The sequence below is a fragment of the Cavia porcellus genome, unplaced genomic scaffold (assembly GCF_034190915.1).
Source record: "Cavia porcellus strain 051 isolate PalLab524CR breed Dunkin Hartley unplaced genomic scaffold, mCavPor4.1 scaffold_24, whole genome shotgun sequence".
Lineage (NCBI taxonomy): Eukaryota > Metazoa > Chordata > Mammalia > Rodentia > Caviidae > Cavia > Cavia porcellus.
The window spans coordinates 36413691-36440501 of record NW_026947507.1 but is presented as its reverse complement, the minus strand read 5'-3'; the positions used below and the strand labels follow the sequence as shown (position 1 = coordinate 36440501).

Genomic DNA, 26811 nt, shown 5'->3' with positions numbered 1-26811 from the left:
CAAAAGGCTTGTCTTTCAGTCCATTTTCTACAGATTCTTTTGACAAACCACTCACCTTTCTGGTCCACAATCTCTGAATCTGTGAAACAAGGAAATTTTGGCCTTCCAGAGTCTATTCATTCTCACCCTTGGAGGCTCAGTGGCAGTCTCTTACTTCCATTGGCGGTGGTCAATGTTGGAGCCTTCAGTGATACACACAGCCCGCTGTGGCACAGGTGCCCAAAGCAGCTCACCACCGATGCCTTACGTGCTCATTCAGCAGATGGTCACTGAGTGTTTGCCAGGCACTGTGTTAGGTGCAGTGGGTACAAATTCACTTAAACAAGACACAGTGTGTACCCTTCAGAAACCTGCAGTGGTGGTGAGACAGGCAGTCGAGTAAGTGATTTTGCCATGGCATAGGGAGTGTAACGAGCAGGGCTGAGATGTGGAGGATGCAGCGAGAGTTCATCTCTGTTAGGCTTCTGTTGGGACGGTGCCATGGAGGAGGAGCTGAGGTGACGTGAGGAAGTCAGCCAGGTGAAAGAGGAGAGAAAGAAGGCTCTTCCTGGTGGGGCGCACAGGTCTGGTAGGCTGATCTGTTAGTTCAGCGGAGCCACTAGTGAATGGGAGGAACTTGGCAAGAGATGAGGGTGGTTGAGTACACAGGCCAGACTTAGAGCAAATGGAGGAACCGAGGGGCTGGGGCCTGGCGGTGAGATGTGGAGACCCCTGGCTTGAAGATGTGGCAGCAGCCGTGTGAGTATGTGAGCTTCCCACGGAGGGGTGATGCTTGTGAGGCCAGAAGTGGTTGATGACAGCAGAGGGCATGCGAGTGACCGCTCAGTGCCAAGCAGTGAGGAGAGCGGGGCGGCAGCACTAAGGGAGGAGAGGATAGCTTACTTTGCACCAGCCTGGGCCACTGAAGAAGCCTGTGACTGGCTCATCCTGTTTCTCTAGGCATCTCAGAATTTGCTACCTCTCCGGAGAAAGTCAGCGATTACATTTCTCCACTGCTGAACTTCGCTGCAGAGCACGTGCCACGAGCAAAACACAAAGAGACACCTCTCTACATCCTCTGCACAGCTGGCATGAGAGTCCTTCCTAAAAGGTGACCCTGCTCACCAGGGCCGGGGCCGCCAGTGCTCCCATCTCCCCCCCTCCTCCCTGCCTCCCTCATTGCCATCACTGTCACCTATTGCCACCAGCATCAGAAGCAAGACATTCAGGTTCCTGTCTTCATATGGAGGAGTGGTCCCAGAGCTGTTCCCTGGCCACAACCCACCAAGTAGCATTCAATGTACTTGTTTATAACTGAAAACCATAAGTGTGTCATTTTAAACATAATCTGTTTTACTGTTTAAGGCATATGTGTAGTTACAGTTTTACATCTAGGAATCATACAGTTCACACAGCTTTTTGTTTTAAAAAATCATTCCTAAAATAATAGTTTGAACGAATTGCTCTATGTTTAAAATGAGCTATTTTAGGCTAGTGTGGTTAACATACTTGTAACCTCAGCAACTCAGGAAGCTAAGACAAGAGAATCCCTAAGTTCAAGGCCAGCCTGGGCAACTCAGCAAGCCCTTATCTCAAAATAAAATGAAAAAAAAAAAAGAAATCCTGGGTTTGTCGCTTGGTAGAGGACACTTGCTTAGTGTGTGCAAGGCCTTGGAGTCAAACCCCATTAATGCAGAAACAAAAAGTATTTCATGTAGGCTATATCAGAGCCATGGGAATTGTGTTTCTTCTTTTCAGAATAGAGAAATTGAGGACACATTCTTTTGACACGTGAATTTTGGGTTGCCTTACAGCCAGCAGAAGGCCATCCTGGAAGACCTCCTGACTGACATCCCTGTGCACTTTGACTTTCTGTTTTCTGACTCACACGCTGAAGTCATTTCCGGAAAACAAGAAGGTTGGTGTATGAGCCTTCAGGGGAGATCTGGGGAGATGTTCTTTTACATCCTTCCCAGTATTGCTATATTGAATTATTTTTAATACAAGCTTGGGGAATTCATATCCTTGAAATACTATCTTTAAGTGATTAAATGAGTTTCCTAATGCCTGGCCTTTATTACTCAAATTTTCTTTCTTTTTTTTTTGGTACCGGGAATCAAACTTAAGGCCTACATTTGCCAGGCATGCCCTGTGCCACTGAGCTATATCCCTAGTCCAAATGTTGCAGTCATTAAAAAATAGCAGAAATAACAGTTTACCTTCCCAATGTTTAGGGAGCAGACTTTGAACTCATTGTGATGGAAGAGGTTTGTGCTATGTGGCTTGCTGGACTGGGAGCGTTGTTGGGCTGTTGGAACCCTGACTTACTCACTAGAGAACAGAAATTCTCAAATTAGTTCTGTCTTCAAAGAAGTGATTCTACTTGAGAATTAAATAAATTAGTGGAATTACTTGGGGCATAGCTTGGTAGAAATGGAGACCTAAAAGTAAAGTCTATTTCCAAGTCGTCTGTCAGTTCAGCAAGTTCTTCCTCTGTGAAAGGCCCCGCAGAACGCACAGAGGTAGGCGGACTGCCGTGGAGCTACTCACAGACCAGTGAAGAACACAGAACTGTAAGAGGTCACTTCAGGAGCCAAAGGAAGATAAGGGAAACACTGTGGGGGTTGGAGAGAGAGGCATTTTTTCCCCCAGGTGGGACCATCAGTGGGGAAGTCACCTTTTGAATTATGCCACTGTGCTGCAAAGGGATGTTGTGAATTGACCACACCAGAGGGTGAGGCTGGGCTCGGAACACATACCAAGCAGAAGAAATGCCCGAGTCGATTCAGGTCGGTAAGGATGACCTGGACAGCGGGTTTGCCTGGATGGTGGCCTGTGAGAAAGGTGGTAGTAGCATTACAAACCAGATCACTGTTGGACGTGCCAGCCCAAGGGTTAAAACTTCGTTCTGTGGATCAGCCCACAGTGCAGAGGACAGAGTGGGCTTCCCAGGATGGGTAGGACAGAAGGACCGATTAGACAGCCCGTCACTTCCACACTCTGAAATGACAGGAACCACGTGGCAGTGAAAAGTGGGTAGAAATTGGGTATAGAAATGACGCAGAAATGGATCAGACTTGGCAAACGAGTGAATTTCAGGAATAAAGGAAATACCAGAGTAGAAGGTAACTTGAATTTGTAAAACTTTGCAATTGATAGGTTTAATTTCCTACAAAAATAAAACTTCATAAAAAATTTTTAAAATGTGATATTTTGAAACAATCTTGAAGTTTCAAAGGAAAACAAGTACCAGAGGAATTATAGTTTCAACCTCTATGAAAGACATAAAACTATAACTGGCAACATTCAGAGCCAAGCCTGGTGGCACAGGCCAGCAGTCCCAGCACTTGGAACGCTGAGGCAGGTACATTGCCTTGAGTTTGAGGTCAGCCTGGGCTGCATCGTCAGTTCAAGGCCAGCGTAAACTACGAAGCGAGACCTTTCTCAGAAAACAAAATATAAAAATGCTAAACATTTGAGAGTTCTTGGAAACTACTAGGAAAAAATAATAATAGAAATATGCCATTTAGTGATATTTTTGAGAATAGAGATTAAAATACATGAGATGTTTGCACAGACTGCATTGATAAGAGTTTGAAACAGAAAATGTTTCAAAACTTAGATTTTCCTATTTTTGCTCTGTTCACTGACTGTAGGTGTGTACGCGTGGATCGGCATTAATTTTGTCCTTGGACGATTTGAGCATATTGAGGAGGGTGAGTGTCTGGCTGGCAGCTAATGGATCTGACCGGAAATTGTGGTCAGAGCTGAGAAGGGAGCTGGGTCAGTGACGCGGCCAAGTGTGCAGGAGCAGAGCGGGAGCAGGCACTGTCAGCCTCAGTCTTGCTGGGAGGAGAGGCAGGGCTGCCCTCCTGCGCGAAACATAACCTCAGAAAACAAAGCGGCCTCAGGAGGACCCAGGCTCTGGGTCTGGCCCACTCCCACCGGTGTGTCCTGTCTCTGCAGATGAGGAGGCCGTGGTGGAGGTGAGCCTCCCCGGCAGTGAGAACAGCAAGGCCATCATCCGGAAGAGGACAGCCGGCATCCTGGACATGGGAGGCGTGTCCACCCAGATAGCATATGAAGTCCCCGAAACTGTAAGCTTTGCCTCCTTGCAGCAGGTTACTATCTGTACAAATTGCCTTCTGTTGGTTTGGTTTTCATTTAACATGTCTCCATTCATTTTTGTTTTGTTTCCTGAGTCTGACACAACTTTACTGTGCTTGCCGAGGTGCCACCTTCTCAGCCCGGGAGGAAGGAGGCAGGAGGACGAGGCGGGCTCTGCCAAGCCTCAGGATGGCCTCGGGGCCTTGAGGCCAGCTGGTTTGTTTTTGGGACTTAGCTTTTCTTTGGTATATCTTGTCAGTTGCATGCTTCAGTTTTTGCTTACATTATCTCTTCAGTCACTCCTTTTCTCAACAGGGTTTTAAAAACTTAATTCAGTAGCATCAGGTTTTTAAGTTATCACTGGGGAAAATTCTTTTTTTTAATTTTTTTCTTGCCATGCCTCAGTCAGCTTCAGAATTTCTGGAAAGGACTGAAGGTGATGTCCACTGAACCCAGGGTTTCCTCTGCTTTTTCTCCACCTGCTGCCTCAGCACTCGGTCACGGGCTGTGGTGCTCAGGGGGCTGGGGCCCTGACTTGGTCTGTGTCTGTGACTGTAAATTACCACAGAAGTCTGGTCTTCTGCATTGTCCCCCAGGAGGCAGGGACACGACCCAGTGTGGTAACTCACAGGCTATGGAGCGGGCCGTGCCTAGATGACACCATCGTCCTATCCCTCAGTAGTTGTGTGACCATACGTTACAATCTTATGAGAGTGCACACAGGGTATCCTCATGCCCCACAACAAGGCACTCAGAAGATGTCATGGGTGTCTTTATTAAGCTCCTTGAAAAAATGCTTTATATGGCCAAGGGTGTAGCTCCATGGCACAGTACCAAAAAAAAAAAGAAGAAGAAGAAAAATTCTTCATAAATTGAGGATTTTAATATGCATTTCCCACTTTCCATTTCCAGACATTACCGTACAAACTGTTACACTCTATGTAAATCATATTTTCCATCCTTAATATAAAGTAACAAGTGCCATATAAAGGAATTTGGGGGGAAACTGATAGCAAACATTTCAAATTTCTCATAGACTCATCGTCCAAAGAAATTATTAGCATTTTGATAAATTTCGTTCTTTTTCCTTATTTATAGTCCTTTAAATGTAGTTACAATTTTATTTTGTATGATCTTTTTGTATCCTTTGTTTAACACTGCATAACCATGTTTCTCTGTGAATCACTATTACTATTTTAATTAAAAACCTTCTGGTGATATTTTTTAAGCATAGAATCACAAAGATCACTTTTGTGTATAGAGAAGTTGCTGTATTTAGGTTTATGTCTACAGTGTAGATTTTATACATTTCTAGGGTCAGAAGGTATGAACTATTTTGCTGACTTCTTTCTTGGAAAGTCACAGTATTACCAATATGCAGCACAGCTGAAATTTCTCAAGTCAGCACCATCTATCAAATTACGAAGAATACTTAAGCAGAGGACGTGCCACAGTCCTGTAATCCCCTAGCAGTCAGGACTCAGAGACAGAATTGCAGCAAGTTCAAGGCCAGCTTGAGCTACATAGAGTCTAGGGCCAACCTGAAGGACACAGTCAGACCCTGTCTCAAAAAACAAAACAGAGTACTTGAAAGAGTCCTTGGGAAACGTACAAGCAAAAATGTTTGCCACTGTTAGGTGACTTTTTGAGCTGTTATATTTAAAACAGGAGTAAAGTTGCTTTAAAAATATTAAAATTCGTCATCCTATGTCTGCAGGAGGAAGTAGCTAAAAACTTGTTAGCTGAATTCAACTTGGGATGCGATGTCCACCGAACTGAGCATGTATACCGGGTCTATGTCGCCACGTTCCTTGGGTTTGGTGGCAATGCCGCTCGACAGAGATATGAAGACAGACTGTTTGCCAGCGTGTTTCAGAAGAACAGGTAAAGCACCTCCCATGACACAGCAGTCCCTCGAAGACTTGGGGTCCCCTCCCCAAAAGCAGACCCAGGCCCCCCAGGGAGTTCACTCAGCACAAGTACATAGGCTGTGGGAGCTCGAGGACCAGGAGCGTGGCAGGGTACCGCCGCCAGTCCTGGCCCCATCAGGCTCCAGAAGAATGCATTTTCTGGGTTTTTCTCTCACACCTGTGCCTCACCCGCTGGAATAGAGAATTCCCCGAGGCCACAAAACAGCGGGAAGGCCGGGGTGATGTCACACCTGCAGCTCTGTTGGGGTCCCACAGTGAGCAATGAGCGTGAGCTCTGGGCTGGAGAAGACTCAGACAGAGGATGCTGTTGCTTCGGGAAGGCCTGGGCAGCTGTTCAGTGGCTGGGAGCCGAGAGAAGGGAGTCACTCAGGAGCGGGGAGTGATCTGGAGTGAGAGGGCTTTAAAACTTCACCAGTGAAACTTCAAAACTGAACGCACTGGGGCCGGGCGTAGCTCAACAGCACAGCGCCTGCCTGGCAAGCGTGAGGCCCTAATTCTGGTTCCCAGTACCAAAAAAACAAAGAAGAGTATAAGTTCCTGGAATACAGAACATATAAAACAAAGGTGGCACTCTCTCAGTCTAAGGATTTTTTTTAAGTATATAGCAATTATTTATTTGAAATTTATCCAAAAGAACAGAAAAGCTATTTGAATGAATTAATTGGAACCTAGAATCATGTAAGATGTCTTATTATTATGTCTTACTGATTTGTTTTGAGGAAACAATTTTGAAGGGTAAAGCCCTAAATAGAGCTAATCAGTAGCATCCTTACTGACCACTTATAAATTCGTGAGGACGCAAACTTCAATAAAGACCAAGTTGAGCTATTTAGTACATTTGCTAGAAAATTACATTTGAATCACGTATTTGCAGACTTACTGAAGACCTCCTGAAACCTTTATTTTTACTCATTGCTTTTATTACTGATTTCTTAAAAGTCTCTTCATAGCATACAGTCAGTGGCTCTTAGAGATAGGACAGCACATACAGTGGCTTGATGTATTTGACTATTCTTGACTTCTATAGCAATTGCATGTGTTTCCTAGGTCATAAATTGACATAACTCCGCTATTTATAATGGAAATTGATTTTTAAACTAAGTGAACAGCTTGTAGTGGAGCTCTTTATTGGTTATATTCACATATCAGTAGCCCGATTGGAAGAACACACACTCAGCAGTTGAGTGGCAGGGAAAGCCAGGATGTCAGTGGGTGTCACTGGAGTTGGGAACATCAGGTCCTGGGCCAGGTTGTTTTTGTGGACGTGGTTCTTGTAGCTGCCACACACATGATTGTGTGTTGGAGTCTCCAGGAGGGCCAGGAAGGGGTCCAGTTCTCCTGACCACGTTATCGAGGCCCACAGACAGGGCCCTGCAAGTGTCACAGAGTATGCATGCAGGAACACTGCTTTGCAGCTGCTTCCCAGCACACAGAGGGACACTGGCCCCTGATGAATCTGCTCCATGTGCCATAGGCTGCTGGGCACACAAACCGGTCTGACTGCTGATTCCCCGTACCTGGACCCCTGCCTGCCGCTGGACATTAAAGATGAGATCCAGCAAAACGGGCAGAAGATGTACCTGCAGGGCACTGGAGACTTCAACCTCTGCCGAGAGACTCTGCAGCCTTTGATGAACAAAACCAATGAGACGCAGACGTCCCTCAACGGGGTCTACCAGCCGCCCATTCACTTCCAGAACAGCGAATTCTATGGCTTTTCAGAATTCTACTATTGCACTGAGGATGTGCTGCGCATGGGGGGAGACTACAACGCCATGAAATTTGCTAAAGCCGCGAAGGTGACCTTCCAGGAAGCTGTCTGCCCCCACGTGCTTCTGAGAGAGCCCCGTCAGTGTTTCCTTGGGTTCCTCCAAAGGTTTCCTTGTCCCAAGTCCCTTACAGCTTGGTGGCCCCTGATGCTGGCCCATGTCTCTCAGGCCTCCGTGCTCTAGTGGGGCCTTGACCCTGCCGTGGTTTGCTGCTGCCCCTCAGGAAGAGCTTCTGATCCTCACCTACCCGAGGCCTGTAGATCTCACTGCTGCAAACCCACCATTCCCCTCCCACTCTGACCCTGTTGTGCTGTCCTGCCTGATGGCATCACCAGTTTCCAGCCCCCGAAACCTAGGCTTTAAAAAAAAAATGTCCTTTACTAACGTTTTACTTTGGGTAAATTTGGTTTCAGGATTACTGTGCAACAAAGTGGTTGATCTTGCGGGATCGCTTTGACCGAGGACTGTACGCATCGCATGCTGATCTCCATCGGCTGAAGTGAGTGGTGGGCGGGCACAGCCCAGGGCGCTTTGAGCACGCCATCAGTCCCACCTGCAGTCTGCCCGTGCCTCCTCACCTACCGTCAGATGAGGGCAGGTGCTGGTTCCCAGATATGGCCTGTGTTTGGGCTCAGTTTTGCTATACAGCTTCCCGTTCATGCCTTTGCTTGCTCTGGTCCTCCCTGGACCTCTGCCTCAGGAGACGACATGGGCCCTTGCCAGTCGCCCTGTGTCCACTCAGCCAGGTTCAGTTCCTGTCCCAGAGTCCAGGGCACTCACTACACCATGACTTCCTCCTCTTCTGCTGTGCTTTCCAACTATTTTTTTAATTTCCTTTTATTATTATCTAAGTGTAGCAACCGTTTTACTTAGCACAGTGCTTTGCAAAAAATAAACCTCTCAGGGGCCAGGGACTTAGCACAGCAGCATAAGCAGCCTGCCTTGCAAGTTCAAGGTTGTGAGTTCCATCTCTGGTATAAAAAAAAACCTCTTAGTAAACATTTGGACCACAGAATACCAGAGCTCAAAAGGACCTTCCTGCCTTCTCATTTTATAATAACCTATGAGCATAGCATTCAGGAAATAAATGATGGCCTATCTAAAGGTGGAAAGGAAATCTGTAATGGTAATGGATCAAATCCAAGACCAGGTTTCACAAGCTGTTTGATTTTGCTGGGTGAGCTGTTGTCATGGCACACGGCAGAGTGAAGGAGCTGGAGAAGCGTGCAGTTCCCCTGGCTGCCTGGAGCCAGCATGGCGGAGCCTGCGCAGTCTGCTGTGCCGCGCTGACGCAGACACCGGACACCCGCCTGACTCCTGTTCCTCCTTGGTGTTTGCAGGTATCAGTGCTTCAAATCTGCCTGGATGTTTGAGGTGTTCCACAGGGGCTTCTCATTTCCTGTCAACTACAGAAACCTCAAGACCGCCTTGCAGGTGTATGACAAGGAAGTGCAGTGGACCCTGGGGGCCATCCTCTACCGGACCCGCTTTTTGCCCTTAAGGTAGGCTACCAGTTTAGTAAGGAGAATCCCACCAGAGGCTTTGCTCGTGTCCCATGGAAGCTGCTGTGCAAATGTGTGGGCTGTTGCTGTCACGGCTGCCTGTGGACAGAGTGTGAAGCCTCCTTGCCCCACAAATGCTTCCTCCTGCCCTTGCTGTCCACCCCATAGCGTGCTGCCCCCTCTGCAGTATTGTCTGCTGTCTGTACCCTGTCGCTTGCAAGAGGGTTGATTCAGGGGTTCTTGACATTTATGTCCTTAGACTTCTCCATGTATAATATAACCATACAGAATTACAGAGAAAACGATTTCACTGAAATGCATCCATCAAACTATCACAAAAAACAAATCTGTAATATAGCGGCATATATTTTCATTGCATAACAAGATCTGGCAACAGAATTAGTAATTTCTACTATGTCAGTGTAATGATGAATGTCCATGATATTTTGTAGCAGCAGCCACCCTCATGGGATATAAAAATCTGTATTTCCATTAGTAAGATAGTCACAGCCTTGCTATTGCTATAGTACTTTGTTGTCTCTGCTCTCAAAAGAAATATTAAATTTTGGTCTAGGTAAGATAAAGATACACATTTTACCCAATTCAAGTTCATAAATCCAGCTTCGTTGATCCCATGTTAAGAGCCCTACTTAACTGATATATATTACCTTTTCTCCCCCATTTATTTGAGCATCTTTGGGCAATATTGTTAGTTGGCCAGCTATACAAATTGTGTGCAGTGGACATCACAGACATGACCCGTGTTGGGTTTCTTCCCTTCTCTGATTTTTGTGACTCAAATTGTAATGCCAGTAACTGCTAGGAACTCAGGGACAGGCTTTCCCATGTAATCTCACAAATACCTAAAGGCACCCTACCTTGGGCCTTATGCTCTCCCAGTTCACAAGTAGCAGAGTCAGCAGCCAGACCGGCAGCACTTCCGCAGGGCTGGGCCCCCACTGGGCACTGCACCCTGCATCCTGAGCAGTTTCTCCCCACTGCCCTCTTACCCGTCCTGTTGGTTTTGTCTCCACATGGCAGAGACATCCAGCAGGAGGTGTTCCGGGCCAGTCACTCCAACTGGCGGGGTGTCTCCTTCGTCTACAACCACTACCTGTTCTCCGGCTGCTTCCTGGTGGTCCTGCTCTCCATCCTCCTCTACCTGCTGCGGCTGCGGCGCATCCACCAGCGCATGCTGCGGGGCGGCTCCACAGGCGCAGTGCTCTGGATGGAGGAGGGCCTGGCCGCACAGAAGGGGCCCGGCGCTCTGTGAGCAGGCGCCACTCCTCCCACGGACGGTCTGCAGGAAAAGCCATTTTTGCCTCAGGGTTTCTCCTCTTTATCCTTGGTGATTTTGTTTCTCCTCTGCCTTTTTTGTTCTTTAAAATGAAATCCTTACTTGATGAGCCCTGCTGTGTAGAAGTATTGCATTTAGCCATGTCTTAACAGCTTTAATCGGAGGAGCAGCGACAAAGAGAGATCACGGAGTTGAGCTGCATAGCCAGAGTCTTAGGGTGTCCACCAAAACTAGTAGGATTTGGGTCTGCTCAGAGGCACATTAGGTTGTCAGCAGATGCACTTCGATGTCAGCAGAAATGGCAAGATGCTTTCTGTGGTGCCACCCAGCTGTGGTGCTGTGCCCCGCCCTCAGAACCAGAAAGCGGTTAGGGCTTCTGTCCTGTCTGGCCTCAGAGCTCCACCTGAAGGAGCTGATGTCGCCTTGCTCTGTCACCCAGTGTGCTCTTTGCGAATTTAAAAATGGCAAATTGTTCAAATAGATAAAAATAGGAACCAGGCAGTTTAAAAGTTCACAATGAAGGAACATGAAAGCTGTCTCCTACTGACAAGAGCATGGTATGTGTGAAAGATGCCACGGCCCGGGCCAGGACCTTGGGACTGGTTCCTGCAGACAAGCCTACCTGATGGCACTGCCTGCACGGTGTTCCTATTTCCTGGCCACCTGCGCTTACCTTCATCATCCTGTTTTGGTTTTTGTTGTTTTTGTTGTTGTTTTTCCAACAGCCTTAGAACACCTCATTTTTTAAAAAATTGGGAAATTCATGAAGTTTCACGGGCTTCAGCAGTAAGAGGACCGGGGTCGGTGTCCATTCCGGGCACCCCGTGATTCTTAGGAGCGAGCTCCTGCTGCTTCACTGCTGCATTCCCCTCTAGCTTCCAGTCGGTGTCCACAGCCCCCTTGGTTAAAACTCACCCCCCGGTGTCGTTGGGGAGCCCCAGCATTGCATGACCAGTTCTGAAGCCTGAACTGCTGTTCTGCAGCTGTCCTTGGCACCACCAGGAAAGAGTCTGAATTTAATACCAAAAAAACTCACCTTTGGACAAAAACAAATTTTTAAGCAGAAATCTAAAAAAAGACAACCAAATTGACATTTTTAAGGTTTTTTTTTATCTCTTTAGTTTGTAAATGTGGAGAATTTTCATGCATAGTTTCTTAGAAGTTCTTTTTTTAGAGCATGTGCGTGTGGGTGTGCACACACACATATCATACACTTCCTGACTCCAACACAGGTAGGTTTATGTAGCTGGTGGCAAATGTGTGTCTTGAGACTCACTGCCTGCTTTATTAAGCATCATTGGTTAAAGAGAGCATTCAGATTCGGAAGCCCTGTTTAATTTAGCAAAATGTTAGTCCAGCTCTGCAGTTTTGGAGCAGAGTAGAAAAGAACACAGAAGAGCTCTGCCTGCAGCCTGCCCAGCAGCCCATCTCAGTGTCCAGGAGAAGTCCCCACACAGCATTCCAAGGCCCATTGTACTTGGTAAGCACCGTGTTCCTCTGACAACTCCCTGAAGTGGGGCTTGCTAAGCTGTTGCAAATCTGAAAGGCCCTTGAGATAAGAACATTTTTCAACCTTTAAAGGTTTAAAATAAATAAAAGTTGAAGAATAGACAACAGAGACTACATGAGGCCTAAACTGCTTACTAAATGGTCCTTTATGAGAAGTTTGCTGCCTGTATGAGTCAGCTTTCCATTACTATAACAAGCTTACAAAGAGAAAGGGTTCATTTTGGCTCACAGTTTCAAAGTTTCAGTCCATGATCATTTGACTCCTTCATTTTGGGCCTAAGACAAGGCAGCAGTCATGGCTGAGCAGAACCAATCACTTCATGCCTGGTGCTAAAACCAAGGGCCCCGTAATTAATTCAGGGGCAAGCACCAAGGGCCTGAAGATCCCACTAGACTACCCTTGAAAGGGTCTACCGTCTCCAATAGCACTGAGCTGGGGCCTGAGGCTTGAACATGGGCCTATGGGAGGAGTCTAGATCCAAACTGCAGCACTGGCGCTCGAGAACAATCTGACCCAGGGAAGGGAATAGACAGCCGCATTCTCTTACTTCAGGAACCCAGTTACCATCCGTGGGTGAGAGGATTGACCAGGCTTCAATCCTAATGTATTTACACACCAGAGTTTCACTTACCTTCCTGCTAGATTAGTTTCAAGATGAGTTTTCTACCAGACCAGCAAATGTGCCTGCCCCAGTTTGTTTAAAATATGCTCTTCCAGGTATCTCATCACTTGTGCAGAATTATCTGCAGCCACAGTGAGTCGCATTCCGGGGAGGGATGGGGTGAGATGGCAAAGGAGAAGAATTGAGTCATTTCAAGACTGGCAAGAAGGCAGTCAGTTCTGTTTACTCACAGAATGCAGAGGAAACTGTACTGGCAGCTTGGTAAAACGCTTGCCAAAGACACACATTCTGTTTAAATCTTGGTAGCAAGAAATGCTTATGTTCCATAGCTGGGTCCTGTGCTGCTGCATTCTAAAGGCATGGTCCATATAGGGCCATCACAGTAAAAGACAAGTGTGGGTTTGCACCCATGGCTTTTTTGCACATTTCCCCTAAGCTGCTCAGCATAGGCAGTGCTCTACAGCTCAGGGGTCAGGTGACAGATGCTTGTGACCCGAGGCCAGTGTTGTAGGCGCTGCCGGCCACCATTCCGCCCCGCCTGTGTGTTGTATCATGATGCACTCTTGATGAGCAGGTACTCAGATTCTACATACAGGCCCACCCGAGGTAGCTGTCCTTGTCAGGAGCGTGTATCCCATAGCAAGAAACTTAGGCAAATGTGTTCTGCAAGCTTTAAAAAAAAAAATCAGCTTTAGAGTTTCATGTGGTAATGTGCAATGCACCAAAACTACCTTCCGTAAGTTATTTATTTCATTGTTTTGTTTTTATGTTGAATTTTCCTTTCAATAGATTAGGTGAGTGACCTAAAACTTAGTCCTGCTACTGAAATTGTATTTTGCAGTTACAAATCAAGAAAACTAAGGGAGCAATTATATATATATATATATATATTTTTGTTGTTGTTGTTGTTCGTTTGTTTCTCCAATGTTTTTCATTTAAAATAAGAATAATTGTCACTTCTGCATCTGGCAGCCTCATGTTGCTCACTTGCACAGCGGTCTGGAGAATCAATAAAATTAAAGTTCACACAGCGACCAGTAGACACAGTGCTCTTTGTGATTGCTCTAAAGATTTCTGTCCCTTGAATTTTCTTCTGAGAATGATTAGTTGAATGTGGATCTAATTTCAGTAAAATAAGTTGAGTGTGAGTTCAGATGCGCTGGCATTTACTGGGAGCGCAGTGATAAGGGCTCCTGGCCTACGGCACAGTGTAGGTGCAAACCTAAGAGGAAGAAACCGGTGTTCACACATCTGCTTGGGTTGGGGTCAGTGTCAGAGGGAGTGGCATTGGTTTGGCACATTTCGGTGAAGATGAAAGGCCATTCCAATCAGATCTCAGATATGTCTGCAGCTGAACTTTTTAAACTGGGCCAAACAAGTTTACTGAAATGTAAGTGGGTGATGATCAGTAGCAGAGGACCGGTCATGACTTTCGACTAACCAGCGATGTGTTTTCCAACCCCCTTGGCAGCTTTAATGCTATGAAATCACAAAGCATATTTTCAAGACTTCTCAATCTATGTCTTCGTGGATTGTAATCCTACTTAGCCCCAAATAAATGTACCTTTCCTTCTCAATTTGGTTGATTTTAGTCTCAGGCAACACAGTCACAACTGCTGACTTTATGTCATCTCACACTTAAACCTAACCTGCAAGCCTTGGTTTATTCTCAGAGGAGTATTAATCTCCTTTCTAACAACTGATAGAAAACATCAAATTAGGAGCTAAATTAGGAGCTAGGTCTCAGGGCTGGGGATTTGCAGTGGCATAAGCACCTGCCTGGCAAGCACAAGGTCGTGAGTTCAAACCCTGGTACCAGGGGGAAAAAAAGCTAGGCCTCTTTCAGCTGTTTTTAAAACATAGAAACAGGTTTCTGTGGAGGAAGGAAGTGGGCCTGAGCCGTACATGAAAATAGAAGATAGAGACAGATGGGAAGGGAAGAGACCAGCTGTTAGACCAGCAAAAATAAAGGCCTAAGGCACCTTTAAAAGGAGAGAGAGGCGGACAGTGCACTGCGAGATGGAATCCTGAAACAGAACTGAGCCATTTCAACAATACATAAATAGGATTTTGTGCCTGAGGGTTCATACCTTAAAATATCTAAGGTGGTTGATGATGTCTGGATTGGTATTCCATTTGTTGGAAAGCAAGAGAAATTTCAATGCCTATCCAGAAGCTATCAGTGCTGACTTCCAGAGAGGCGTCGTTTTCTGCCCGTGTGTTTGTTTTTACTCTTGGTTCAGTTTTCCCTGTGGGTGGCTCTTTGGGTTGCTTGGGGCAGGGATTGTTTGGTTTTGATTTGTTTTGTTTTGTGTTGTTTTGTTTTGTTTTGATGATGAAATAGTAATGGTTTGCTCGCTGAGAGCAGAAGCATGGATGGCACCTTTGTCAGGCTTCTAGAGGTCACCAGAAGACAAAGGGCTGCCCTGCTGATCCCGCAGCACAGTACAGAAGATTGAGCCCCTTTGGAAACACAATATCCTTAGGGGTCTTAACACAGCCCTCCCCTGTCTGGGAGCAGGGCCTCAGTCTGTTCTCTGTCTCCCCTTAACAAAAGCACTGTGTGCCTGTTGATGTGTTTTGTTTTTAACAAGCCTGCCCCCCACACACACACCCTGTGTGGCCTCTTTCTATTAATACATCCATTAAGGCTGACAGCCTGCTGCAGGGGGAACTGGGGACTTTTGTCCCTTGCCCCTGATCCTGTTTGGCAGGTGGATTACATCTGGGCTCCAGGCTTCATGGCCACTCAACTGTTTCTCTCAACAGCCTTGAGTCTGTCACATGGAAGAGAACTAAACAAGAAAACAAGGCCTTAAGGACACCTTCTATGGCCAGAAAAATCCAGAAGCTCCATGTGGAACATAGCGCTGAAAGGCACACGAGAGGTTTTTTGTCAGCCTGGCAGGGCCAGGCCAGGGCAGTGGAGTAGCGGCGGAACCTGCAGAAGTACTGGGAGATGGTGTGCGAAGGCACTCACAGGAAGGGAGAGGGCTCATGGAGAAGCTGAAGCAGGAAAGGATGAAAGTCCAGCGGCCACCCAGTTATTGCAGGGAGTGGGGGTTATAGGTCAACCCCAGGTTACCTATTCACGAGCTTGTGATGTTACATTGTGTGACCAGCATTCTAAGGAGCAGCTCCCGTAGTGCATGAGCAGGAGGGAAGTTTACACAGCTAGCTTCAGTTTTCCCAATTACCATCTCCCTGTTGGTCTGGGCATGCTGTGTCCTATGACTTGACCAGCTTTTGGGGAACGCAAAAGGGGTGCTTCGGGGACACAGTGCTGAGCGCCCTATGTTGTTCTCAGGGATAATACAGGTGACCTGATTTGCCTAGGTTTTTCTTGAGTTTAGTGGTGAACGCCTCACACCCAAGGGGAGTCTGAGAGTGGGGCTAATGTGAATGGCTGGTGACTCCAGGCCTCCCAGCTGGCTCACTTGCCAGTCTGTCTGCACTAGGAGGGAGTCCAGGAGGGATTCATGTGTCAGTTTCCATGTGGCCTCCCCAGCACCTGACACAGGTCTGACATACGGCACATTGTCCGTCAACATCTGTGGGAGGAATGAACAAGGGAGGAGCCCTGCAGGGAGCGGATGCTGAGGACAGAGGGGCGAGCTTCATGCTAACACTGCCATCTGCCCTGGGGCAGACAGGAAGCAGGGCCTGAAGTCCAGGCTTTATGGGAGGGAAAGAAGGCACTTCTGATGCAGAGTCGTCCCTACAGCGGATTGATAGCTTCTCATGTGCCAGTCACCTCTTACCCCTCATAACCCACCAGGCAACAGAGGAGGTGCTGTGACTGTCATCACTTTACAGGTAGAGGAGACACGCAGTTACATAACCTCCTCTGGAGGTTAGGAGTATCGATTCAAGGTATTGCAAGACACTTCCTCCGAGAGGCCATAGAACCCTTCCTTGCCACTTCCGGTTCTGGCCATGGCCGCCATTCCTCAGTGTTCTTCAGCTTCTGGTTGCATGGAATGGCTTCCATCCTAAGGACCTCATACTAACGATGGTATTTGGCAAGATCCTACTTCTAATTATCATCACACTCAGAGGTGACAGGGCTAGAACTTTAACATCCTTCTGGGTGGCACAGGTCAACCCCTGGTGGAAAATCTTGTTTGACTGAGCTCAGGCCCTTCTCTGCCTGCCTCAGGCATCTTTTCATAGTATTTGTTGTTGGCAGCATCTGCTTTTGTGCCTCTCACCCACCTCCTGCCCCACTTCCAAGACTGTGAGCTCCTTAAGAGGCAGGGACCACATCTATCTTTCTTTGTCACCATGACCTCACACCCTGCACCATTGTGAGATCATAGGTGTCCTAGGAAAGCAACATAGAATTCAAGAAGTCTGGCTGTGGCCCAGTTTGGGAGACTCATTTGAGCTCCTTCCCTGTCATTTCAAATATCCCCTTCATGAAGCCTTTGTGCTTCTCTAGGCTCTAGTCCCCTCTCCTACAAAGTGTGAATGACGTGACTTACCCTGAGTCCCTCACAGAGAGGCTGGGGCCTTTGATATGTAATCAAAATTCAGAGCTATACATGGCCCTCCATACAATGAGGTTTGTTACAGTCAGACTTTTCCAACCCAGGAGTTTACCTGCTGGTCTGTTTCTCTTGGCTCAGAGCTCCCAGCCACATCCTCAGCTCAGTCCTCCTGACACGACAGTTTCCTCTCAGGCCCAGGCCACCGGGCTCTCACCAGCTGGGGGAAGATGGCAGCACCCAGTGGCGTCCTCCCCACTTTTCTGAACTGCCCTTCAGAGGTCATTTATCATCTGGGGCATAATCATTCCAGGTCAAAGTCATCACTTTATCCATGACATCCAAAGTGCTTTTACCTGCCTCTCACTGCAGCTCGAGAGGGGAGAGACAGGCCATGTTGTCTGCTCCTGGAAGCTCGTGGAAGGGCTTTTCTTCCACGCATCTGCTGTGGTGCTGACCAGAGCAGAGGGAGGGCTGAGGAAGGGGAGAGGGCACGCAGGACTGGCCCTCCTCTCACACAAATGGGCCTAACCCATGGTGAAGTGTTCACAGCAGGAGAAGAGAATCCAGGTTAAATGGCGAATGGGAATGGTGGGTATATGCGTTTTCTGTGGCTACTGTGACAAAGGATTACTGACCCGAAAAGCTTCAAACGGCAGAACTGTGTCCTCTCACAGAACCAGAGCCTGAAAGCCGGAGCCTGAAAGCTCAAATTTAAGGCATCTGCAGACCCATGCTGCCCACAAGGCACTGGAAAAAAACTGTCTCGTCTTTTCCAGCTTCAGGCAGCTGCCGGCATCTCCACGCTCTTCAGGGTCTCGTCGGTGTCTCTCCTAAGGACACACGTCACTAATTTAGGGGACATCTTAATCCAATGTAATCTCTGCCACCTGCGAAGAAAAGACCACCAAACAGTCACATTCTCAGGGATTAGGAGATGGGACACGTTTAACCCCCAACAGCAGACCACCTTTCATACAGACCACCTTTCCTGACCAAAATCCCATTAGGTTAGAAACCAATAGCGAAAGATAACTTTTTTTAAAACAGCATTTGAAAATTTCAAGGCATGTTTTTAGGTAACTTTAGGTTAAAGAAGCCATTTCAGAAACTAGGAAATAACTAGAGCTGACCAGGAATGAAATAAACACTTCTCAAAATTTACTGAAGACAGCAAGTGTTTTGCTTATAGAACATTGGTGGTCTTCAAATGTGTAGGTTAGAAAATTATAAAAGATAAAACAAGGCAGAAAAGGGGCAGCAGAATAAAAAAAAATAATTAGAAGCAAAAAATGACCACAGAATCAAGGATCAGCAAAGCCCACGGTTGGTTCTTTGAAAAGATAGATATGAGGCCAGATTGTTCAAAAAAGGAAAAAAATGGTTCACTTTTTAGAATAAAAGCATCGCTTCTCAGCCTTTTGGCTAAGATCAACTGAAGAATAAATAACATATAGAAGACATTAGAAGTTAGAAGCACATATAGAAGACATTAAAAATTAGAATATTTATGAATGTATGCATGACACTTTGAAAATACACAACATCAACAAAATGCTGTATAATGACAACAAAACCAACTCAAGTAAAAATAAGAAAATGAAATGGTCTGACATTCATAAAAGAATATATTACTTAAAATCACACTGGTTACAAGCAGTTTTATGGGAAATTTTTGCCAAATATTCAAAGAACAGATAATTCTAATCTTAATTCAAACTTTTCCAGATTATATAAAATAAAGGAAACGTGCCCCAATCTATTCTACAAAACCAGTATAACTTAACACTCAAAGTAGAAAAGAGTGATAGGAAAAAGAGAAAATTAAGAAATCTATGTAAGTAAATTGCCAAGGTTCAAGAACAAAGACTAAGGTCAGAAGTTACTGGACAGGTGATAAAATCCACATACTTGTGTAATTGAAACCTGATAAACAAGGATCAGACAGGAACTCCCAGGCTTGCCAAGGGCTCTCTGCCCCAAGCTTCCGGCAGCTCCGATTCCTCTTAGTGAAATATGATGGTTTTACTCTGTCAACTGAGAAATAAACTAGAAACAAAACTGGTATTCCCACTGTGATTATTTTGCTTATCCATGTTACTGAACAACAGGACCCAAGAAAACAAAATAGTAAGAATTGGAAGAGAAAAACTTCAGCCAACATTTCCCATTATGTTTGCCTCCGTAGAAAATGTAAAAGAATTGCTTAATGTATCAGAATTAATAAGAAAGTTTAGCAGGGTCTTAATACCAAAGAGCAAATGGATATCCGTACATTAGGAACAGAATTAGAAAATGTAATTTTTAATTTGCTGTTTATAGTAGTAATAAATGACCTAAAGTGCTTAGAATGAATGCAACAAAAATGGTCAAGATCTTTTTGGAGAAAATTATGCAATTTTACTGAGAAACATTAAGGAAGACCAAGAAGGAAAAAATATACCTCACTCAGGTGAGTTTATTTTGTAGGTAGAGATGCTGAATATATTGATTGTAAGATAACAATTATCAAACAGTAATTCCAGCACCTAGGAGGCTGAGGCAGGAGGATCACCATGAGTTCAAGACCAGCTTGCACTACAGAGTAAGTCCAAGGTTGGCTTGAACTACATAGGGAGCCCCTGTCTCAAAAACAAAACTGCCTCCAAAATCATTTACTGATTCAACACAGTTCCAATAAAAATTCTAGAAGGTTTTTTAATAGGTTGGCTTGAAAATTTTGTATGGAACAAATGGTCAAGAATAACCAAAAACTTTTTTTTCAGTGCCAGAGATTGAACTCAGGTTTCATGCATGCTTGCCAAGGGTATTGCTACTGAGCCACATGCCCAGCCACCTAAAACACTCAAAAAACAAGACAAGTCTCTGCAATGATGTTACTGTGTGATAGCAAACCGTTACATGTTGTATTTTCTGATAATTAAGGTAGTGTGGGCTTGGCACTGGGGGCTGAGCCGAGGGTTTGCTTTTCCCCTCTATTGCTGTAAGTGTGATCCCAGGCAGTCAGCCTATGCTCTGGGATATCCTCTGTTTCAAGGAATTAAGCTTGAAACCAGACAGGAAATTTAAACACATCAAAAGGATGGAAAAGTTAGGACTGACATTCATTAATAAAGTTTTTATTACTTTTTAAAATCAAATTGTGAATACTAGTACTATCCAGTTTGGGGAAAGGTTTGGTAAAATAGTCACATAATATACTGCTTGTTTGTAGGACTAAAAATGGCTACAATTGTCATGGCAAATAATTCAATAGTATTAATTAAAGTTAAAAATACTCCTATCTTTTGGCTAGGTCATCAGACTCCTAGAAATCGCACCCAGAGAAACAGGAACAAGTGTGCATTTTGTAGGATAGACAGTTGACACTTTCAAACTTTCATGGTGTAGGCAGGCACATGGCAGAACAGGCATCCTGTCTACATGTACAACTGTAATTCCTCTACAACAAACCCTCGAGCAGAGAATCATCACCATTTTCCTGTCATATCAAGAGCTGAAATTTTAGTCAAGTATCTTGGTAAGGCACATAGCTAGCAAGGGCGAAGCTGAGACTCAAGCCCAAGCAATGCATCACAGTAACATTCTTCCATATGTCACCACAGCGAGCTGCTGGCTGATCACCAAAACAGAATAATCTGAATGCTTACAATGGAAAGTTGAGAAAATGGAGTGAATTAAGTCTAAATGTATGGACTATGCAAATATAACAGAAAGCTGTCTCTGGTATATTTGTAAATAGATGAGCAAGTTGCAAGGTCATTTTTATATCATTAAGCCATTTCTACAAGCGATGATGCAATGGAATATATTTGTATGACAGATCAAATAAATAAGATTAAGAATATTAATCCTTTTGGGCTATATGTCTTATAATATCATGTCTTGCAGGAGTATCTTTAAGGAGTTTTTTTGTTTGTTTGGTTTGGTTTGCTTTTTTGTTTTGTTTTTTACTGAATAGAACTTCTTAACTTTAATTCAATTTTTTTTTTTTTAGTTACAGCTTTGGATTTAATTTAATTTAAAAGAGAAGGGACTGCTGAGCGTGGTGGCTTACGCCTGTAATCCCAGCACTCGGGAGGCTGAGGTGGGAGGATCGTTGTGAGTTCGAGACCAGCCTGGGCTACGAAGTGAACTCAAGGCCAGCCTGACTGGTATAGCGAGACCCCGTCTCAAAAAAGACAAAAGAGAGAGAGAGAGAGAGAGAGAGAGAGAGAGAGAGAGAGAGAGAGAAGGAACCTCTGACTTTTCAAAGGACAGAAGTCAGGAACTGATGGTACCCACTGATGTTTGTTGTTTGGGATTTTAGTGACCTTAAGGAAATCCATCCAGTCATTCTGCAGTTATTAAACCAAGCACTGTTCTAGATACACAAAACAGAGGTGAAAAACAGAGCTGGAGCTGACCTGCTAACGGGGAAGGAAAGAGTCAATAATGCACACAGTATGCTGCACAGCCTAAGTGGGGCACTGTAAAGCTGGGGAAGTGAGTAGGAAGTGCCAGGAAGGTAATTGGGAAAGTTCTCCCAGACAGCATGGCATTGGAATGAGGAGTATAAAGAGGCAAGGAAGGAACCCCCAGGACACTCAAGAAAGAGTTACAGCACAAGGGAGCAATGTGTGCAAAGGCCCTGTGGTAGAAGGAGGCTGGGGCATTGAGGACCACCAGGAGCACAGCAGGACTGGAACAGACATAACAGGTGAGTGAGGCTAGAAAGATGGGCGTGCTGAGAGCCTGAGGTAAGAACTTTGGCTCTCCTGCTAATGTGACAGGATGCCGAGGCAAGGTTCCGATATTTAAAAGCATCCTTTGGTTTGGACCATGAACATCAACCACTGGGCCAAAGGTAGAAGCAGGCAGGCTGTCTCAGTCATCCCAGTGAAAGACTCCAGCGGCGGGGTCAGCTTCTGGAGGAACTGGAATAGAGGTCCAGGGTCCAGCAGCAGGAAAGACAGCCATGCTTTTGGGAGAGGACCAGGAGCGCAGCGCTGCTGGACACAGCACAGTCCAGGTGATTCAGACTCTCAGCAGCCTGGCTAAGCACAGGGCTGGACACCGGACTCTAGAGATTTCTTTTTATTTAATTTTAATTTTTAATTCTTAATTAGTGCATGTTTGCAGTTGCTGCAGCTTACAGTCACCTGAGGCAGTGGTTGCATGTCTATGATGCGGCTTCTTTCTTTTCCGTTTCTTCCCTTCCCTCTCTCCCTTCCTCCTCCTCCAGGTCCCCTAACCCATTTTCCATCCTTGTAGATATTCATCTTTGCTTGTGTTAAGGCACATGGTGTTTGCTTTCCCGTTGGGATGTTAGGTTCCTGCATGTGCCACATCCTTACTCTCCCTATTTCCCCTTCCCCTGTCCTCACCCTGGTTCCCTCAGACCACTCCCACTGCAGGAGGCCATCCCTTCAATCCCTTTATTATCCTCTTTGTTTTTATTTGCCTCACTCAAATGAAATACCATACGCTTATGGTATGTGTCTGGTTCAACTTGATATTTTCCAGGTGAATCCATTTTCCTACAAATGTATCAAGTGTGTCATTTTTATAGCCAGTATATTCCATTACACATAGACAGCCCATTTCCTTTGTCCAGTCGTCTATTGATGGGTATACAGGATGCTGCAGGCATTAGCCCCTCTGAGTTGTGCTGCTATAAACATTGGTGTGCAGGTATCACTGGAGGATGGTGACTTAAGGTCATTGGAGAGGACGCCAGGCGGGAGAATCACTTGGCCACATGGAATTTCTAATCTCCCTTCACTGAGAAATCTCTGCACTGATTGCCATAATGATTGTACTAGTTTACACTCCCACCAGCCCTGCCAGCACTTGTCATTGTTTGAGTTCTTAATGACCATCATTCTTTCTGGAGTAAGATGGAATCTTAGCATTGCTGTAACCTACATTTCTCTAGTGGCCAGAGATGTTGACCACAGTTTTCATATAATTGTTATTTTATATAATTGTTGGCTACTTATAGTTTTCCTCTGTTTAGATTCTATTCACTTCTCTTGCCCATTTCTCGACTGGATCATTAATTTTAGGTGATAATTGTTTTTTAGCTCTCTGTATATTCTAAGTATTAGTCCTCTGTCTGAGGAGTAGCTGGCAAAAAATTTCACCATTCTTCAGGTTGTCACTTCACTCTACTGACTGATTCTTTTAGTGTACAGAAGTTTTTCATTCTGACATAATCCCATTTGTTGATTCTTGCTATTACTTACCCATTTGAGGTTCTGTTTAGAAAATCCTTTCCTACACCCATACTTTAAGTGTTTACCTGTTTTGTCTTCCAGTAGGTTTAACATTTCTGTTTTAATGATTAGACTGTCACAGTTGATACGTTGTGTCAACTTTAAAAGTTTAGAAGTCTAACTAAGAGACTCAGCAGGCAGACAGGATCCTTACTTTGCAAATATCCTCATCCTGTGCAGGACGGCGCAGAGATTTTGTGAGAGCTACAGCCGCCCTGGGAGGCAGGGGTTGGGGTGGGGGCCTAAACACAGCACAAAGGAGGAGAAGAGGCTTCTCTTTCCACTTTTGCTCTGACTGCTTTTGCTGGCTGCTGCCTTGAACTGTTTGTTGCCCCTATGCCATGCCACTCTGCGCTGGAGCCAGCTGACAACGGATTGAAACCTCCAAAAACTGTAAGCTAAATAAACCTTTTGACAGGTTTTTCCCCATGTATGGATTGACGCGGCGCTGGACAGCACCTCCCTGCATTTTTTTCTCTCAAACCCAAGCTGATTTTCCACTTTGTGCCTGTCCTACAGTGCTCCTCCAATCAGCTGTCACTACGTCACTCTGCCCGCCCCTTTAACTCCGCCCCGTCAATTCTGAATAAAGCCCACGGTTTTTTTCTTGAACCTTCCAGAGGGTGCTTGCGCCTCTTCGGCAGCCCTCCTGTGCCCATAATAAAGCCTCTTTTTCTTTCCGTTTTCTCTCTGTCTCTTATGCGTTGGAAGACCAAACACTGTTCCTTACCTAATTTTGGGTGTCAGGTGTTTTGTCTCAGCAAGGAGAGAAAAGTACCCAAGACAAGATCTTTGATCCTTTTTGATGTTAATTTCACTTATAGTGAGAGACAAGGGGTCAGCTTCAATATCTCACACACAGGTAGCCAGTTTCCCAGCAGAACTTGTTGAATAGCCTATCTTTGCTCCAACCTATGCGTTTGGCCCCTTTATTGAAGATTAAATCTCTAAATGTACCCGGGGAGTTTCCGTGCCCTCCATTCTGTTCCACCGATCCACACTGTTTTTGTTCCATTAACATGCCATTTTTATCACCATTGCTTTCTAGTACAGCTTGACATCATGTATTGCTATGCCCCCTGCTTTGATCTCATTCCCCAAAATTGCTTTTGGTATTCTGGGTCTCTTCTGGTTCCACATGAATTGTAAGACACTTTTATCTTCATCAGTAAAGAACGCTGTTGCATTTTGATTGGGACTGCATTGAGTCTGTGTGACGGTTTGAGGAATATGGACATTTTGACAGTGTTGATTCTGCCTATTTTTCAGTTTTTCACTTTCCAATGCCCTCTTCAAGCGCCTTCTTCACAGTACGGTAGTTTTCTTTGTGGAGGTCATCCTTCATAGAGAGCCTGCAGATTTCTAGAAAGGGCTGGGATAGCAATGGCACAAAAGAATTGGGAGCCCAGAGCTTGTGTGAGATTACCCAGCCCTGACATTAGAGTGCAGCAAAACCATTATCAAGAAATTAAATTAAATAAAAAAGAAAGTATTTCTCTGCAGGGGAGGGAAACGGGAGGTAGCTTTTTGGCAGGGTGTGTGGGTCCTGGGGACAGTTGCTTGCTATTATTAGTCCTTGATGCTTATGTTTATCTTTTACGCACTTAAAATTTTTTCCTTTCATTGACAAGTAATATTTTATATATATGGTACAATGTGATGTTTTGAGTCAAGTACAAATTGTGAGTGGCCAAGTCACACTAGTTAACACACCAGTCTCCTCACCTACTTGTCATTTCTTTGTGGTGAGAACATTTAAAATTCACTCCCAACTCTTTGAGACATACAGCACATTGTGATTGATTATGGTCACTGCTCTGTGTAAGAGATTAATGAAAATTATTGTTTCTAACTAAGACATTGTCACTGCCTCCCTTTCCTCACCCATCTCCATCCCCAGCTCCTGCTAACCATGATTCCAATCTGTATCTCTTTGAGTTTGGCTTTTCTGAGATTCCACATGTAAGAGATCTTGGAGTACTTGTCTGTCAGTGTCTGGCTGATTGTCACTTAATGTCCTCCAGTTTCATCCAAGGGTGGAAGTATTCCATTGTGTTTATGCACCTCAGTCTTCTTTATTCATTTGTCCATTGGTGACTTCTTATCTTGGCTGTTGGGAATATTTGCCCAGGACCGGGCTTGCTGGATCCTATGGCAATTCTATTCTTTGAGGAGCTCCCATGATGTTTTCCATAGTGGCTGTACTGACACACATTCCCACCAGCAGTGCACCAGGGTTCCCTTCTCCCCAATACTTACTGCCTGCTGTCTTTTTAATAAAGTCCACCCTCATGGGGGTGAGGCATTATGACTATATTTGCCTCTCCCTGATGATTAGTGATTTTGAGGATTTTTAAATATATCTGTTGGTGATTTGTCTTCCATGAAGCAATATCTAATTGAGTTTTTGGTGTATGTGTGTGTAGGGGTGCTCCCATTTTAAAATAAGGCTGTTTGGTTCCTTGTCGTTGTGTAGTTTGAATTCTTTATATTTTGGATTTCAGCCCTGCTAGGATCTCAGTGTGTTTGCTCAACTACTTACCTGTTAGAAGATTGATTAGTGCTCAGTGTGACAATGGTAAGAGGTAGTGGCACTTGCAAGACACGGGGCTGGGGACATCCTGGTCCCTGGGGCATGGTATTCAGAAGGCTGAGTTCATCCTTGTGGGCCTGAATTAGCTCTGGTGAACACGGTGTTATAAAACAAGCCTGGCCTCGCCCTGTCTTGCTAACATGAGCTCTTCTCTCGCCTGTTCTCCTGCCACTGTGATGCTACAAGCCACTGTGATGTCACCACCACTGTTATGTCACCACCAATGTGATGTCACCCACCATGAGAAGATACAGCCAGCCAGGTGGGTCCTCATGAGAACTGGCACCAGGCTGTTTGGAATTTTAGACTCCCAAACTATGAACTAAATCAACTTCTTCTCTTACAAATACGCAGCCTCAAATATTTTATTACAGTAATGAAATAGTAACTAACACAATATCCTTATAGGATTTATGATTTGAGAATATTCCCTGCCAATCTGTGGCTTGTCTCTTCACTCTGTTGAATATTTCTTCTGTTGGGCAGGAGTGTTTTAGTTTGATGAAATCCCATTTATCTATTTTTTTCTTGTGATGCCTTCATGTACTTGTTCGTTTATAATTGTAGAAGTTGAGAGAGAGAGAGAGAGAGAGAGAGAGAGAGAGCTAGAAATGAACCTGAATTTCAGTAGCTAGACTTGAGCCACAGGCTCATTCTTTTTTAAAATACAGCCCAGGGCCTCCAGGCCTCTCCTCCTTTAAGGAAAGTGATCCCAGTTCCCAAAAAGGAAGGCGTGAGGAAGAGAACACCCATGTGT

The 26811-nt window shown here is 45.2% G+C and overlaps 1 protein-coding gene and 1 long non-coding RNA gene across 4 annotated transcripts in view; one reads left to right on the top strand and one right to left on the bottom strand.

Annotated features, from left to right (window-relative positions):
* The window catches only part of Entpd4 (ectonucleoside triphosphate diphosphohydrolase 4), a 28098-nt gene extending 14347 nt beyond the window's left edge, over window positions 1-13751 (top strand). For 2 of the 3 annotated variants that reach the window (XM_063234882.1, XM_005008116.4), the window contains exons 5-13: window positions 940-1090; window positions 1794-1897; window positions 3636-3695; window positions 3946-4100; window positions 5804-5970; window positions 7492-7816; window positions 8200-8285; window positions 9127-9288; window positions 10330-13751. In XM_063234882.1, coding sequence (XP_063090952.1) covers window positions 940-1090; window positions 1794-1897; window positions 3636-3695; window positions 3946-4100; window positions 5804-5970; window positions 7492-7816; window positions 8200-8285; window positions 9127-9288; window positions 10330-10561 — 1442 coding nt within the window. In that variant the 3' untranslated portion in view covers window positions 10562-13751. The remainder of the gene's footprint in view (window positions 1-939; window positions 1091-1793; window positions 1898-3635; window positions 3696-3945; window positions 4101-5803; window positions 5971-7491; window positions 7817-8199; window positions 8286-9126; window positions 9289-10329) is intronic. The other variant, XM_003479665.5, reaches the window with a different exon arrangement.
* Window positions 13752-17518: 3767 nt separating this feature from the next.
* On the bottom strand, window positions 17519-26283 carry LOC134472607 (uncharacterized). The gene is made up of 2 exons (XR_010042495.1): window positions 26004-26283; window positions 17519-18094 (listed from the first exon to the last, which is right to left on the bottom strand). It is a non-coding gene; the product is annotated as an uncharacterized LOC134472607 (long non-coding RNA).
* Window positions 26284-26811: the final 528 nt, after the last annotated feature.